This window comes from Mobula birostris, chromosome 15, assembly GCF_030028105.1.
Source record: "Mobula birostris isolate sMobBir1 chromosome 15, sMobBir1.hap1, whole genome shotgun sequence".
NCBI classification, from domain to species: domain Eukaryota; kingdom Metazoa; phylum Chordata; class Chondrichthyes; order Myliobatiformes; family Myliobatidae; genus Mobula; species Mobula birostris.
In genome coordinates this window covers 12,990,361-13,006,844 of record NC_092384.1, presented here as the reverse complement: position 1 = coordinate 13,006,844, position 16,484 = coordinate 12,990,361, and the positions used below count along the sequence as shown (strand labels likewise).

General features: G+C 41.5%; 1 protein-coding gene across 2 annotated transcripts in view; it reads left to right on the top strand.

Moving 5' to 3' along the window:
* The window catches only part of ogfod1 (2-oxoglutarate and iron-dependent oxygenase domain containing 1), a 114,114-nt gene that overhangs the window by 19,208 nt on the left and 78,422 nt on the right, over positions 1-16,484 (top strand). For both annotated transcript variants that reach the window (XM_072279335.1, XM_072279336.1), the window contains exons 5-7: positions 1,703-1,819; positions 2,827-2,918; positions 3,700-3,828. In XM_072279335.1, coding sequence (XP_072135436.1) covers positions 1,703-1,819; positions 2,827-2,918; positions 3,700-3,828 — 338 coding nt within the window. The remainder of the gene's footprint in view (positions 1-1,702; positions 1,820-2,826; positions 2,919-3,699; positions 3,829-16,484) is intronic.

Below are 16,484 nucleotides of genomic sequence, written 5' to 3'. Positions count from 1 at the left end.
CTCTGGTCACCTCACTATAGGAAGGGTTCAGAGGAGATTTACAAGGATGTTGCCTGGGTTGGGGAGCATGCCTTATGAGAATAGGTTGGGTGAACTCGGGCTTTTCAGCTTGGAGCGGTGGAGGATGAGAAGTGACCTGATAAAGGTGTACAAGATGAGAGATATTGATCGTATGGATAGTCAGAGGCTTTTTCCCAGGGCTGAGGTAGCTAACACGAGAGGGCACAGTTTTAAGGTGCTTGGAAGAAGGTACAAGAGAGATGTTGGGTAAGTTTTTTTACTCAGAGAATGGTGAGTGTGTGGAATGGGTGGTGGAGGCGGATATGATAGGGTCTTTTAAGAGACTTCTGGATAGGTTCATGGAGCTTAGAAAAATAGAGGGCTATGGGTAAACTAGGTAATTTCTAAAGTAAGTACATGCTTGGCACAGTATTGTGGGTCTAAGGGCCTGTATTGTGCTGTAGGATTTCTGCTTCTATAGTCATGAGGTACATAATTGCTTAATTTGCTTTCGGATTTGGTAAGGTGATCAGGTCACCATAGATTTTTCTCTCATGCACTCAGAGCTATTTGCGCCTTTCGCAGGCTGTGTTTTCCATGAATGGGAATATTATGGCTAGACGCATGGTCATTGTATAAAGCTTGACCACTGCCAAGGTTGTGACTCCGACTTGGTTGTTTCTTTAGGTTTGTTGGGATGGTTTGGGGGCAACACACAAAGTTATGGACAGGTTAGGGTTTTGGTTCAGAGATGAGGAGTCGGGCAGAAAATGATGGACCAGAGCGAGGAGCCAGAGTTCAGGTCCACAGTAAAAGGCTGTGAATGGATGTCGGGATAGCAGGCACTGAGGCTTAGACCAGTCATTCCTGTGGTCAGTCTTATGGATGAGAAGGTTGGTGACCCTGAGGTTGGTGAGAGTCCAGGGATTGAAGGTCTGTGCGGGCAGGAGGCACGAGTTCAGTGAGACTTAATATATTTAAATTATGGCTGTGATGCATTTTGCTGTATGTTTCAATGTACATGTGAAAACTAAATGAATCTGAGTTTTGGTTACAAAAAAAAAGCCTGATAATGCAGGGAAGAGTTGATGTTTAGTTTGATCAATGTATTGTACAGAGAAAGCTGCATATGTAGCATTGTTGAGTCAACTGAATGGTATTTTCATGTGTTATGCCCTCTTGAATAATCTTTGTGACCCTTTAGATTGCAATAAACTGGTTCTTCTGTAGGAAACAGTGGTTGTCATTATTGCTAGGCCTTTTTTTCTTTCAAGGGACTTTAAACAATCTTTAGAAAAACATTGTATCCCTGTGTATTGCCTGGTCCAATATTTACACATATTATTGCTGTGAGTCTAAACTTGTTGGTGAACAGCTTAATTAATGACAAGGCAATTGCAGCTGTTTTATTGCCTGTATATTATATAGTAGAGGCCATTGAACTGAAAGATGACGACAGTTTGTAGATTATGTTGCTCAGATCAAAAATAATACAGGTTCGCATTGGATGAAGGAAGCTGCTGGGATTCAGCAACTTAGTGTACAGAATGTTGGATGTTACCAACCATTAAAAAAAAAACTGCATATTTAGAAGTAAAGTTGTTTAAATGAAAAATGAAATACTCAGCACTTGTACCCATTCGATTTAGTCTAATCAAGCATTATTAAGGTAGCAACTGAAATTTTGAACCCAATGTTACAGATGTGTTGCTCTGTCATGATGATGAGTTGGAAGGACGAAGAATAGCGTTCATCTTGTATCTTGTACCTGAATGGCAAGCAAGTGATGGTGGCACCTTGGATCTTTATGATGCAGATGGTGAGAAGTGTCTACAATGTTTCTTTGCCTTATGCTACTTTAGCTGCTTAGGCTGACTTGAAACTATGTAGAAGGAATGCCTTTCTGATATTCATTAGGGCATTGGGTATGTTTTGTGCTGAATTGTAATTTTGGTTCTCAGTAATGAATAATACAGATATCTTGACAATGTTCTGAAATCAAGTGTATACAAGTATATGTTACTGTGATAATAATGGATTATGAAGTTCATATTTATTTTGGGCCTGCAATACGGTAACTGGGACCTGCAGACTCGTGCCTGTATTTAATGCAGGTTTTCAGAATCATAATGACTATTGTGACAGAAAAAAATTTAAAAGGAAGGAACAAACATTTATTTAATTATGATGGTCCTTTTTATTATTTTTCCAAGCCTTTTTTTTCATTTAATATGAAAGTCTCTCTTTAAATATAGAAGTGACTGGTTAGTAAATTAAAAATTTATCCATGGTCTATGGATCGGCACAAGAAAGTACCATTCAAAGTACTTTCATCAGTGTTGATCCAAGAAGACACTATCCAGGACAAAGCAGTTCACCTGATTAGCATCCCATCACCTATATTGAACTTTCAGTCCCTTCATCAGCATACTGTAGTTGTCACACATTATCTGTGAATTGTAATGCAATCACTTGCTAGGTTACTCATATTTCACCTCTAAACCCATTACCTCTACCAGTCATAAGGTAACAACCCTGTGCGTGCAGATTCAGCACCAATTTGCCTCCATTTGTTGTGGAAATGTATTGTGTCTACTTCACCATGTGATTCTAAATCAAGAAACTCCCTCCCCTAGAATGTTATAGGAGTGCCTTCACTATTTGACAGACTTCCGCTTGGGGAATCAGGGCAGAAGATGTGGGTGCATGATTGTGTTGTGTGTGTGTTGGAAGTGGCTTTTGGGCAAATATAAAGTGATATACTGCTTTTATCACTTGGACATTGCAGACTTACCATTATGCTTTTGAATTACTTGTCTGTTACAGACCACAACCAGCCTCGGCAAATTGCCAAGTCATTAACTCCTTCCTGGAACACATTAGTTTTCTTTGATGTTTCCTCAGTCTCTCATCATCAGGTGCGGATGTGATTAAGTTTGATGTAAGCTAAGTGTGGATAGACAAATACAGTACTTCTCAGTTAAATACTTTACAGACCTCTTGTAAAGTTTCCAAGTTTCCATTAACTTGGTTTAAAGGGGTTGTAACAAGTATTCTGTGATTGGTGTGCTTTTGCAATATTCTAGAATGTTATGAGAGTAGGAATCCCTTTGCTTTTATGTACAGAATGCCAGTGAGGTCAGGCTGCATCCTTGTCAGCCAGCACCCAGTCTTGCAGACAGGGATGCATCCTCTGACTGTGGATAATCCTGTTGAACTGACAGTAAGCAATGAAGATAACAAAGATTTGACATGAAGCTGTGCCATCTGGTACGTGGATGATAGCTAATAAGTAGCATAAAATCTGGTGCTGCCAAGTCTTAACTGTGCATTGCTTCCTAAAGGCATGTGGGAATGCTGTCCCAAAGATGTGGAAGCTTGGAGGTTTCAATTCTCACTTTGCACTTTTTCACTCCCAAGGCAGTAAATTGGGGTTTGGACTATAGCCTCACACCTTCTCTTGTCCAGGCACTCAGCTTCAAGCCTCCTGATTTACTGTCAGCCTGGCATTTTTGTTAACCAAGCAATCTTTACACGTGCATTAAAAACAACTGCCAGTCTTTGAAAAGGTGAGGGACATTTAATTCCCATATAACAACACTGGCTTGTTGTTGAAACTATAAATAGCTTATTTTCTTTGAGATGTATAACACCACTTGCTGTGCTTTGGCATTGACTGCTGTATGCTTTACCTGCCAGGTATCTGAAGTTTTGGTGGAGGGCAAGTGCCGCCTTTCTGTCAGTGGCTGGTTCTATGGGCAATCGTTGGAGAGGCCCCCTCGTTATATCGAAGCTCTTTCTCCTCGAATGCCCCATATTGCATGTGATGTAAGTCAACATCTATCTTACTATCTCATTGTTGTTATCAGGTACACACAGAAAAGATAAAACCATTGCTTGGATCCAGAGTAAAGCCTCTCTAACTCTGTCCAAGGACACACTTCAATTGCTCTGAAGTATCAATCTGATATTTTCCTTATAGTTTCAGCAACCTTTGAAGCCTTGTTAATCAGAGCTATTTTGTTCTAAATCAGTACTACAGCAGTAAGGGTTAACAAGTCATGATTGTTTTATTTACTGAACCTTGTATAATACCCACCCTTCCTTCATCAAATTCCTCTTGCCCACCAGTTTGCAGAGTCCACATATAGCTAAAGAGCTACAGGTTTCCCCAGCCATCCGAAGGTAGAGCGTTCCTATGAAACGGTTCGTAAGCCGGAATGTCGTAAAGCGAAGAAGCAATTACCATTTATTTATATGGGAAAAATTTGTGAGCGTTCGCAGACCCAAAAATAACCTACCAAATCATGCCAAATAACACATAAAACCTAAAATAACAGTAACGTATAGTAAAAGCAGGAATGATATGATAAATACACAGCATATATAAAGTAGAAATACTTCTCTACAATCATTGCCGCACTGTTCTCTGTAGCGAAAATCTCATGCAAACGCTCTCGGCAAAAACACTCTCCAGTAACCTTTAAGCTATGAAGCTGCCAAATCATACCAAGTAACACATAGAAATGCACAGCCTGTATAAAGTAGAAATAATGTATGTACAGTGTAGTATCACTTACCGGAATCGGGAAAACATTGCTGGGCACACTGATGATGGTGTGTTAGGCTGAGTCGTTGGAGGTTGGGATGGTACAGTGGACCCCAACCTCCCGGCCGCCGACCGATACCAATCCGCGAAGCATGGAGCGGTGCAGCAGTAGCCGGGACACACCCAACACATTTTTAAGAAAAAAGCTGGAACAAACAAGCTAATTAATTAGGTGTCGCCCAGCACGTAAATGTTGGTCCAGATCAGAGGCGACGCAATCGGCAGCACCTAATTAATTAGCTTGTTTATTTCGGCTTTTTTCTTAAAGATGTGTCGGGTGCGTCCCAGCTTCCGCTGTATTCTCCGCGACCGGGCTACTGCTGCATTCACTGCGGCAATGTATCGGTCCGTGGCCCGGATGTTGGGGTGGTGGGACACTGGGGTGTCATCTCTTTCTATTAGGGCAGGCAGATCATCTTCGAGGTTTGACGTCTGCTGTGGCTGATGTGGAAGGCTTGCTTGACTGCTTAGCCTCACGCATTTTTCTGTCATACAGTTCTTTGTAAGCACTCAAACCATCTTACAAATATGCCCTAAACCGACGTACCCTTTCAAAATTAAAGTCGTACTTTATCATTGCAGCGAACATCTCACGCAGTTGCTTCACGTTCAGTTCCTGGACGACTTCACTTTCGGTCCGTTCGCTATTGCATTCAGTTTCGATTGTTATCCTTTTCTCTTCCAATTGCATCAGCTCGTCATCTATCAGTTCTTGGTCATGGGTTGCCAAAACCTCTTACAACGTCATCTTTGTCAACTTCCACAAGCCAAGCTCACTTTGTCCTTCATTCACCACGATCAAAACGCTTAATTATGTCTAGTTTTACGCTAAGTGTAACACCCTTACGAGCTCTTTTAGGCTTTTCCGATACCTTAGAACTCATCTTGCAAACGGATGCTCACAGGCACGTGTTTAAGCAATGCCGTTCCAGGGGAGGAGTGGCTGCTCGGGGCGCGCTGCCTTTTTTCGTAACAGTGAAAACACCTTCTGTTATTGAAAACGGAACTAATATAGGTCTTTCATAACAGTGAGGTTTTGTAAAGCAAACGTTCGAAAAGCCGGGGACACCTGTATATTGATACTCACTGTTGTGGATGCAAATCTGCTTGTCTGGAGGGTAGACAACAAAGAGAAGTACCCAAATTCCCAAAGAGATAACAATTTCTCCAGTTTTTTAAAAGCTAACACATCCACTCATCTGTTTGCCTAAGCCAAATGCAGCATGAAATTGTAAATTTTATTCCTTAGAGCCAAAGAGTAATACATCATGGAAACAAGATGACCCATGTCTCTAAACATTTCCTATCAATATACCTGTAATGCTGGAGAAACTCAGCAGGCCAGGCAGCATCTATGGAAAAGGGTACAGTCAACATCTCAGCCTGAAACCTCTTCCTATAGATGCTGCCTGGCCTGCTCTGTTCACCAGCATTTTCTACGTGTTGCTTGAAATTCCAGCATCTGCATATTTCCTTGTATTAGAAACGTAGAAACATAGAAAATAGGTGCAGGAGTAAGCCATTCGGCCCTTTGAGCCTGCACCGCCATTCAGTATGATCATGGTGATCATCAGTATGAGAATCGGAAGAGCAAATCTGCAGAGAGATAGCAGGCAACTGCAGGAAACATAAAGTTGTGGTGGTAGGGGATTTTAATTTTCCATATATTGATTGGGTCTCCCATACTGTTAGGGGTCTAGATGGTTTAGAGTTTGTAAAATGTGTTCAGGAAAGTTTTCTAAATCAATATATAGAGGGACCGACTAGAGGGGATGCAATATTGGATCTCCTGTTAGGAAACGAGTTAGGACAAGTGACAGAAGTCTGTGCAGGGGAGCACTTTGGTTCCAGTGATCATAACACCATTAGTTTCAACTTGATCATGGACAAAGATAGATCTGGTCCCAGGGTTGAGGTTCTTAACTGGAAGAAGGCCAAATTTGAAGAAATGAGAAAGGATCTAAAAAGCGTGGATTGGGACAGGTTGTTCTCTGGCAAGGATGTGATTGGTAGGTGGGAAGCCTTCAAAGGAGAAATTTTGAGAGTGCAGAATTTGTATGTTCCTATCAGGATTAAAGGCAAAGTGAATAGGAATAAGGAACCTTGGTTCTCAAGGGATATTGCAACTCTGATAAAGAAGAAGAGGGAGTTGTATGACATGTATAGGAAGCAGGGAGTAAATAAGGTGCTTGAGGAGTATAAGAAGTGCAAGAAAATACTTAAGAAAGAAATCAGGAGGGCTGAAAGAAGACATGAGGTTGCCTTGGCAGTCAAAGTGAAGGATAATCCAAAGAGCTTTTACAGGTATATTAAGAGCAAAAGGATTGTAAGGGATAAAATTGGTCCTCTTGAAGATCAGCGTGGTCAGCTATGTGTGGAACCAAAGGAAATGGGGGAGATCTTAAATAGGTTTTTTGCATCGGTATTTACTAAGGAAACTAGCATGAAGTCTATGGAATTGAGGGAAACAAGTAGTGAGATCATGGAAACTGTACAGATCGAAAAGGAGGTCCTTGCTGTCTTGAGGAAAATTAAAGTGGATAAATCCCCAGGACTTGACAGGGTGTTCCCTCGGACCTTGAAGGAGACTAGTGTTGAAATTGCAGGGGCCCTGGCAGAAATATTTAAAATGTTGCTGTCTACAGGTGAGGTGCTGGAGGATTGAAGAGTGGCTCATGTTGTTCCGTTGTTTAAAAAAAAAGATCGAAAAGTAATCCCGGATATTATAGGCCAGTAAGTTTAACGTCGGTAGTAAGTAAGTTATTGGGGGGAGTACTAAGAGACAGGATCTACAAGCATTTGGATAGACAGGGACTTATTAGGGAGAGTCAACATGGCTTTGTGCGTAGTAGGTCATGTTTGACCAATCTATTGGAGTTTTTCGAGGAGGTTACCAGGAAAGTGGATGAAGGGAAGGCAGTGGATATTGTCTCCATGGACTTCAGTAAGGCCTTTGACAAGGTCCTGCATGGGAGGTTAGTTAGGAAAATTCAGTCGCTAGGTACACATGGAGAGGTGGTAAATTGGATTAGACATTGGCTCAATGGAAGAAGCCAAAGAGTGGTAGTAGAGAATTGCTTCTCCGAGTGGAGGCCTGTGACTAGTGGTGTGCCGCAGGGATCAGTTCTGGGTCCATTGTTATTTGTCATCTATATCAATGATCTGGATGATAATGTGGTAAATTGGATCAGCAAATTTGCTGATGATACAAAGATTGGAGGTGTAGTAGGCAGTGAGGAAGGTTTTCAGAGCCTGCAGAGGGACTTGGACCAGCTGGAAAAATGGGCGGAAAAATGGCAGATGGAGTTTAATACAGACAAGTGAGGTATTGCATGTTGGAAGGACAAACCAAGGTAGAACGTACAGGGTTAATGGTAAGGCACTGAGGAGTGCAGTGGAACAGAGGGATCTGGGATTACAGATACAAAATTCCCTAAAAGTGGCGTCACAGGTAAATAGGGTCGTAAAGAGAGCTTTTGGTACATTGGCCTTTATTAATCAAAGTACTGAGTAAGAGCTGGAATGTTGTGATGAGGTTGTATAAGGCATTGGTGAGGCCGAATCTGGAGTATTGTGTTCAGTTTTGGTCACCAAATTACAGGAAGGATATAAATAAGGTTGAAAGAGTGCAGAGAAGGTTTACAAGGATGTTGCTGGGACCTGAGAAAATCAGTTACAGAGAAAGGTTGAATAGGTTAGGACTCTATTCCCTGGAGCGTAGAAGAATGAGGGGAGATTTGATAGAGGTATATAAAATTATGATGGGTATAGATAGAGTGAATGCAAGCAGGCTTTTTCCACTGAGGCAAGGGGAGGAAAAAAACCAGAGGACATGGGTTAAGGGTGAGGGGGGAAAAGATTCAAGGGAACATTAGGGGGGGGGGCTTCACACAGAGTGGTGGGAGTATGGAATGAGCTGCCAGACGAGGTGGTAAATGCAGGTTCTTTTTTAACATTTAAGAATAAATTGGACAGATACATGGATGGGAGGTGTATGGAGGGGTATGGTCCGTGTGCAGGTCAGTGGGACTAGGCAGAAAATGGTTCAGCACAGCCAAGAAGGGCCAAAAGGCCTGTTTTCTGTGCTGTAGTTTCTATGGTTTCTATGGTTCTATGGCTGATCATCCAACTCAGAACCCTGTATACTTTCTCTCCATGCCCCCTGATCCCTTTAGCCACAAGGGCCATATCTAACTCCCTCTTAAATATAGCCAATGAACTGGCCTCAACTGTTTCCTGTGGCAGAGAATTCCACAGATTCACCACTCTCTGTGTGAAGAAGTTTTTCCTAATCTCGGTCCTAAAAGGCTTCCCCTTTATCCTTATACTGTGACCCCTCGTTCTGGACTTCCCCAACATCAGGAACAATCTTCTTGCATCTAGCCTGTCTAATTCCTTTAGAATTTTATATGTCAAATACGATCCCCCCTCAATCTTCTAAATTCCAGCGAGTATAAGCCCAGTCGATCCAGTCTTTCTTCATATAAAAGTCCTGCCATCCCAGGAATCAATCTGGTGAACCTTCTTTGTACTCCCTCTATGGCAAGGATGTCTTTCCTCAGATTAGGGGACCAAAACTGCACACAATACTCCAGGTGTGGTCTCACCAAGGCCTTGTACAACTGCAGTAGAATCTCCCTGCTCCTGTACTCGAATCCTCTTGCTATGAATGCCAACATACCATTTGCCTTTTTCACCGCCTGCTGTACCTGCATACCCACTTTCAATGACTGGTGTACAATGACACCCAGGTCTCATTGCAACTCCCATTTTCCTAATTAGCCACCATTCAGATAATAATCTGTTTTCCTGTTCTTGCTACCAAAGTGGATAACTTCACATTTATCCACATGAAATTGCATCTGCCATGAATTTTCCCTCTCATCGAACCTGTCAAGTCGCCCTGCATCCTCTTAGCATCCTCCTCACAGCTAACACTGCCGCTCAGCTTCGTGTCATCCGCAAACTTGGAGATGTTGCATTTAATTCCCTCGTCTAAATCATTAATATATATTGTAAACAACTGGGGTCCCAGCAGTGAGCCTTGCCACTAGTCACTGCCTGCCATTCTGAAAAGGTCCCGTTTATTCCCACTCTTTGCTTCCTGTCTGCCAAACAATTTTCTATCCAGATCAATACCTTATCCCCAATACCGTGTGCTTTAAGTTTGCACACTAATCTCCTGTGTGGGACCTTGTCAAAAGCCTTTTGAAAATCCAAATATACCACATCCACTGGTTCTCCCCTATCCCCCAGTTACATCCTCAGAAAATTCTATAAGATGCGTCAGACATGATTTTCCTTTCACAAATCTATGCTGACTTTGTCCGGTGATTTCACCGCTTTCCAAGTGGGCTGTTATCACATCTTTGATAACTGACTCTAGCATTTTCCCCACCACCAATGTCAGGCTAACCGGTCTATAATTCCCCGGTTTCTCTCCCTCCTTTTTTAAAAAGCGGGGTTACATTACCATCCCTCCAATTCTCAGGAAGGAATCCAGATTCTAAAGAGTCTTGAAAAATGATCACCAATGCATCCACTATTTCTTGGGCTACTTCCTTAAGCACTCTGGGACGCAGACCATCTGGCCCTGGAGATTTATCTGCTGTTAATCCCTTCAATTTACCTAACACCACTTCCCTACTAACATGTATTTCCCTCAGTTCCTCCATCTCACAAAACCCTTGGTCCCCTACTATTTCCAGAAGATTATTTATGTCCTCCTTAGTGAAGACAGAACCAAGGTAGTTATTCAGTTGGTCTGCCATGTCCTTGTTCCCCATGATCAAGTCACCTGTTTCTGACTGTAAGGGACCTACATGTGTCTTAACCAATCTTTTTCTTTTCACATATCTATAAAAGCTTTTAGTCAGTTTTTATGTTCCCTGCCGGCTTTCTCTCAATCTTTTTTTCCCTTTCCTAATTAGGCCCTTTGTCCTCCTCTGCTGGCCTCTGAATTTCTCCCAGTCCTCAGGTGTGCTGCTTTTTCTGGCTAATTTGTATGTTTCTTCTTTGGAATTGATACTATCCCTAATTTCCCTTGTTAGCCACGGGTGCACTGCCTTCCCTGGTTTATTCTTTTGCCAAGCTGGGATGAACAATTGTTGTAGTTAATCCGTGCGATCTTTAGATGCTTGCCTTTGCATATCCACCGTCAATCCTTTAAGTGTCATTTGCCAGTCTATCTTAGCTAATTCACGTCTCATACCTTCAAAGTTACCCTTCTTTAAGTTCAGAATCTTTGTTTCTGAATTAACTATGTCACTCTTCATCTTAATGAAGAATTCCACAGTATTATGGTCACTCTTACCCAAGGGGCCTCGCACGACAAGATTGCTAACTAACCCTTCCTCATTGCTCAATACCCAGTCTAGAATGGCTTGCTCTCTAGTTGGTTCAGAAAACCATCCCGCATACATTTCAAGAAATCCTCTTCCTCAGCACCCTTAGCAATTTGGTTCACCCAATCTATATGTAGATTGAAGTCACCCATTATAACTGCTGTTCCTTTATTGCACGCATTTCTAATTTCCTGTTTAATGCCATCCCCAACCTCACTACTGCTGTTAGGTGGCCTGTACACAACTCCCACCAGCGTTTTCTGCCCCTTAGTGTTATGCAGCTCTACCCATATCGATTCCACATCCTCCAGGCTAATGTTCAGTGCATTTACCTTATTTATGCCCCTCATCATCTCCTACACCTTTTATAAAGTCATCCCTCAGTCTCCTACACTACAATAAATAAAGTCCTTCTCTGCCCAACCTCTTCCTATAAGTTTTAATGATTTCCTTCCCGTATCAAGGTAACCAAAACTATACAGTAGTTCAGGTGTAGCCTCGCTAACAGTTTGTATAACTACGTTGGACCATCCCAGTGTGTATGCTCAGTACCCTGACGGATGAAGGTCAGCATGCCAAGCACCTTTTTTTCCGTTGCCCTAGCTACCTGTGACACAACTTTTGATGAAATAGGTAGTTGTAATCTTAGGTCTTCCTGTTCTACAACACTTCCCAGGACCCTATTAATTACTGTGAAACTCCTTCCCAAATTGCAACACCTTGCACTCATCTGGATTGAATGCCATTTGCCAGTCGTCAGCTCGCTTACCTAACTATAGAAGATCCCCTTGTAATGTTTGGTAACTTTCTTCATTCTCTGCAGCAATTTTTTTTTTAGTGTCAAACTTACTAATCATGCGTTGTACATTCTCAGTCAAATCATTTTGACTGAGAATATAAAGAATGTAAAAAGAATCTTAAGAAAGAAATTAGAAAAGCTAAGAGAAGATACGAGGCTGCTTTGGCAAGTAAGGTGACAATAAATTCAAAGGGTTTCTACAGTTATGTTAGTGGCAAAAGGATAGTGAGGGATGAAATTGCTCCCTTGGAGAATCAAGAGTGTACGGCTATCTGCGGAGCCAAAAGAGATGGGGGAGATTTTGAACAATTTCATTTCTTCAGTATTCACTAGGGAGAAGGATATTGAATTGTGTAAGGTAAAGGAAACAAGGGTAGTTATGGAAAGTATGACAATTAAAGAAGAAGTAGTACTGGCGCTTTTAAGGAATATAAAAGTGGATAAGTCTCTGGGTCCAGACAAGATATTCCCTACGACCTTGAGGGAAGTTAGTGTGGAAATAGCAGGGGCTCTGACAGAAATATTTCAAATGTCATTGGAAACGGGGATGGTGCCGCAGGATTGGCATATTGTTCATGTGGTTCCATTGTTTAAAAAGGGTTCTAAGAGCAAACCTGGCAATTATCGGCCTGTGAGTTTGATGTCAGTGGTGGGTAAATTGTTGGAAAGTATTCTTAGAGATGGTATATATAATTATCTGGATAGACAGGGTCTGATCAGGAGCAGTCAACATGGATTTGTGTGTGGAAGGTCATGTCTGACAAATCTTAATTGAATTTTTTGATGAGGTTACTAAGAAAGTTGATGAGGGTAAAGCGGTAGATGTTGTCTATATGGACTTCAGTAAGGCCTTTGACAAGGTCCCACACAAGGTTAGTTAGGAAGCTTCAATCGTTAGGCATTAATATTGAAGTAGTAAAATGGATTCAGCAGTGGCTAGATGGGAGACGCCAGAGTGTAGTGGTGGATAACTGTCAGATTGGAGGACGTTGTTTAGCGGTGTGCCTCAGGGATCTGTACCGAATTACAGGAAAGATGTCAATAAAATTGAGAGAGTACAGAGGAGGTTTATTAAAATGTTGCCTGGGTTTCATCTCCTAAGTTACAGAGAAAGGTTGAAGAGATTAGGTCTTTACTCTTTGGAGAGTAGAAGGTTGAGTGGGGACTTGATAGAGGTGTTTAAAATTATGAGGGGTATTGATAGAGTTGACGTGGATAGGCTTTTTCCATTGAGAGTGGGGGAGATTTGAACAAGAGGACATGAGTTGAGAGTTAAAGGACAAAAGTTTAGGGGTAACATGAGGGGGAACTACTTTACTCAGAGAGTGGTAGCTGTGTGGAATGAGCTTCCAGCAGAAGTGGTTGAGGCAGGTTTGATGTTGTCGTTTAAAGTTAAATTGGATAGCTATATGGACAGGAAAGGAATGGAGGGTTATGGGCTGAGTGCAGGTCGGTGGGACTAGGTAAGAGTTCAGCACAGACTGGGAGGGCCGAGATGGCCTGTTTCCGTGCTGTAATTGTTATATGGTTATATGATTATTTATCGAAATGATGAATAACAGTACATCTAGCAGTAAGCTCTGTAACATACTGCTAATCACTGACCTTCAGTCCAAAAAAAAAACCCTACTGTTACATAGAACATAGATCAGTACAGCACGGTACAGGCCCTTCAGCCCACAATGTTAAACCCTGCCTCCCATATAACCCCCCCCACCTTAAATTCCTCCATATACCTGTCTAGTAGTCTCTTAAATTTCACTAGTATTACCCTCTGCATACTACCATTGAGCCAATTAGGGAACTCTCCCTGCTCCACCTAAGTATCAACTGCTTAGCCTGGGCAATATGTCCAATTACCCAATTCGAGCTCAACGCCTTATGTGTCCTACACGCAGGGGTGCAGTGCTGGAGCTGTATGAGGGGTGATTGATAAGTTTGTGGCCTAAGGTTATACAGCTGTCCTTACATGCACTTGCAGTTCAACTCTGAGTGATTATGTAGAAAGTTTGAAGTTAATAACTTTTGTGGTATTTCTGTTTCAGGTAATTGAAAATTGCTAGGTTTTCTAAAATTGACTCCTTCCACCTTTTCAATCACCCCTCATATGTCACACCCAATTTGTGTACCTGCTCATTTCATGTACCTGGCAAATTCCTTGCCCCGTTCATGTAATGAGCAGGTACAGAATTTGGGTGTGAGTGTGTGTGTGTGTGGGGGGGGGGGGCGGGGGGGGAGGTGGGGAGGGGATCTCAATCACACCCAATACATATGCGTTTGGGAACTCCGGTCAAAATTTCTGTTACTGTGAATAGCTAAGCGAGTAAAAGATAAACTGATTTCCAAAAGGCATAAAGTTAAAGATGACACATTTCTTTAATATTTTAAGCAAGAAACATTTTTATTTCCATCTTTTACAGTTTCAAAATAACAAAAAAGGAAAAGGGCTAGAAGCAAAAGTTAGGGGACCCTGTATGGCAGTCCTTAGTTTCATCCCCTTGGCAAGTATCACATCTTGTGAACGCTTTTTGTAGCCAGCTAAGAGTCTTTCAATTTTTTTTTTGAGGGATTTTCATCCACTCTTCCTTGCAAAAGTCTTCCACTTCTGTGAGATTCTTGGGCTGTCTTGCATGCACTGCTCTTTTGAGGTCTATCCACAGATTCTCAATGATGTTGAGGTCAGGGGCCTGTGAGGGCCATCGCAAAACCTTGTTTTGGCACCATCGCTTGTGCCTCTTGAGGTAGTCCAGTGTGGATTTTGAGGTGTGTTTAGATTCATTATCCTGTTGTAGAAGCCATCCTCTTTTCATCTTCAGCTTTTTTTTACAGACAGTGCGATGTTTGCTTCCAGAAATTGCTGGTATTTAATGAATTCATTGTTCCCTCTACCAGTAAATGTTCCTTGTGCCACTGGCTGCAACACAAGCCCAAAACATGATCTATCCACCCCTGTGCTTAGTAGTCGGAGAGGGGTTCTTTTCATGAAATTCTGCACCCTTTTTTCTCCAAGCATACCTTTGTTCATTGCGACCAAAAAGTTCTATTCAAAAGCTTCAAAGGAACATCCAAATAAGCCTGATGCATTTTGGAAACAATTCCTGCGGATTGATGAAGTTAAAATAGAACTTTTTGGCCGCAATGATATATATATTTATGAATGAATAGGGCTTCTTATAATGTTAAGCACTAAACCAAGATGAAAGAAATATATGAATTCCAGAGTTCCACAGAAATATAGTGATAGTTAAGACTTTAACAAGATTATAGCCTATCACTACATTTGTGTATAACTGGTACTATAAAACATATAATACTTAATTTAATAATATGACAAAGTATTCCACGGTTGCACTCACGAATTATCATAAAATATAATTATCAAGCAAGTAAAGAAAAAGACGGTAATCATATATATTACGAATTTAAAGTAATTACCTACTTACCAAATGCCACCAATGAGAAGTTTCACAATAATTTCCACAAAGGGTCAGGCGTAATATGTGTTCGGGGGTCTGAAGCAACTCTTGTCCTGGTGTCATCTGCTGATCTGTGGTACCGCAGCCATGATGTGACATACGGCTCAAGATTCCACTGAATTAGAGGAGGTCTGTGTAGTTTAACAAACTGATACATGATCTATGAGAATCCTTGAGTGTGGTGTTGGTGTTGTTGTTGTTAAGTTCATGTGACTGAATCCTCTCTCACACTCAGCAGTACTAATAGGAATAACTTGTGAACAGCTCAGTAATGGGCGTAAATCTTGGGGGATGCGGCATCCACGATCCTCCACATAATCTCTGAAGGCAGTTATTACAGAGGAAGAAGAAAGCATAAACCTCTTACAGAGAGATTATATTGCAGCTTCTCCATAATTAGGTGGTATTCCAGCAGGTCAGTTATCTTTATCAAGGACACACATTTCATTTAGCAGGGATTTATACATACTTTGAGGTTTAGAAGTTTGAGAACCTTTCAAAGATGTTACCCTGAACATACGGTGCTGCAAATTGTTTATAAGGCCAGTAAGAAACTGCATATGATTAATGGAGGCAATTTTGTTGTTGCTTGTTAAGGTAATTTCTCCAAACTTCCCCTTTTCAACTGCCTCTTAAGCTTCTAGGGTTTTTGTACCAAGTTGCTCGTTCAGTCCATGCAGTGATCTTATGCTCCGTTGGATCAGCTTGTCTGCATAAACAATCATAGTAATGCTTTTCTGTAAACCCTCTGACAGTAAACCAAGTTCATGCAACGTGTCATACATTAGAGTTAAGTCCAATAGAAACTATTCTGAAGAGAGTCTTTTCAACAGACCTTCATAGGTTTTTCTGTCACTCCCAGATCTTGTTTCATCCTTCATTGCTTTTTCAAAATGAAAACACAGTGCTTCATAATTTTGCTGAAACTGTTCGAAACGAGCTAGCTACCCACCTGGTGCCCAGAACACAGCCTATTTTGCAAATTTGTTCTAGTTGAGAGGCACATTCAGGCAGTTCCTTTTGATTTAGTGATGATCTACTGTAAACAGTATAATTTGTCCATAAATGATTGAAAATGATTTATTCCATGAACTTCTCTCACTGAATTACCTACTGCAAGTTATAATCTGTGATTAAGACAGTGCCAAATTATCACATCAGGGTAATGTTCGTTGAGAATTGTAGCAACACCAGATTTGACACCAAGAATAATGTTTCCCCCCCCCCACATCACTAGCAAATGCTACATGGTTCTG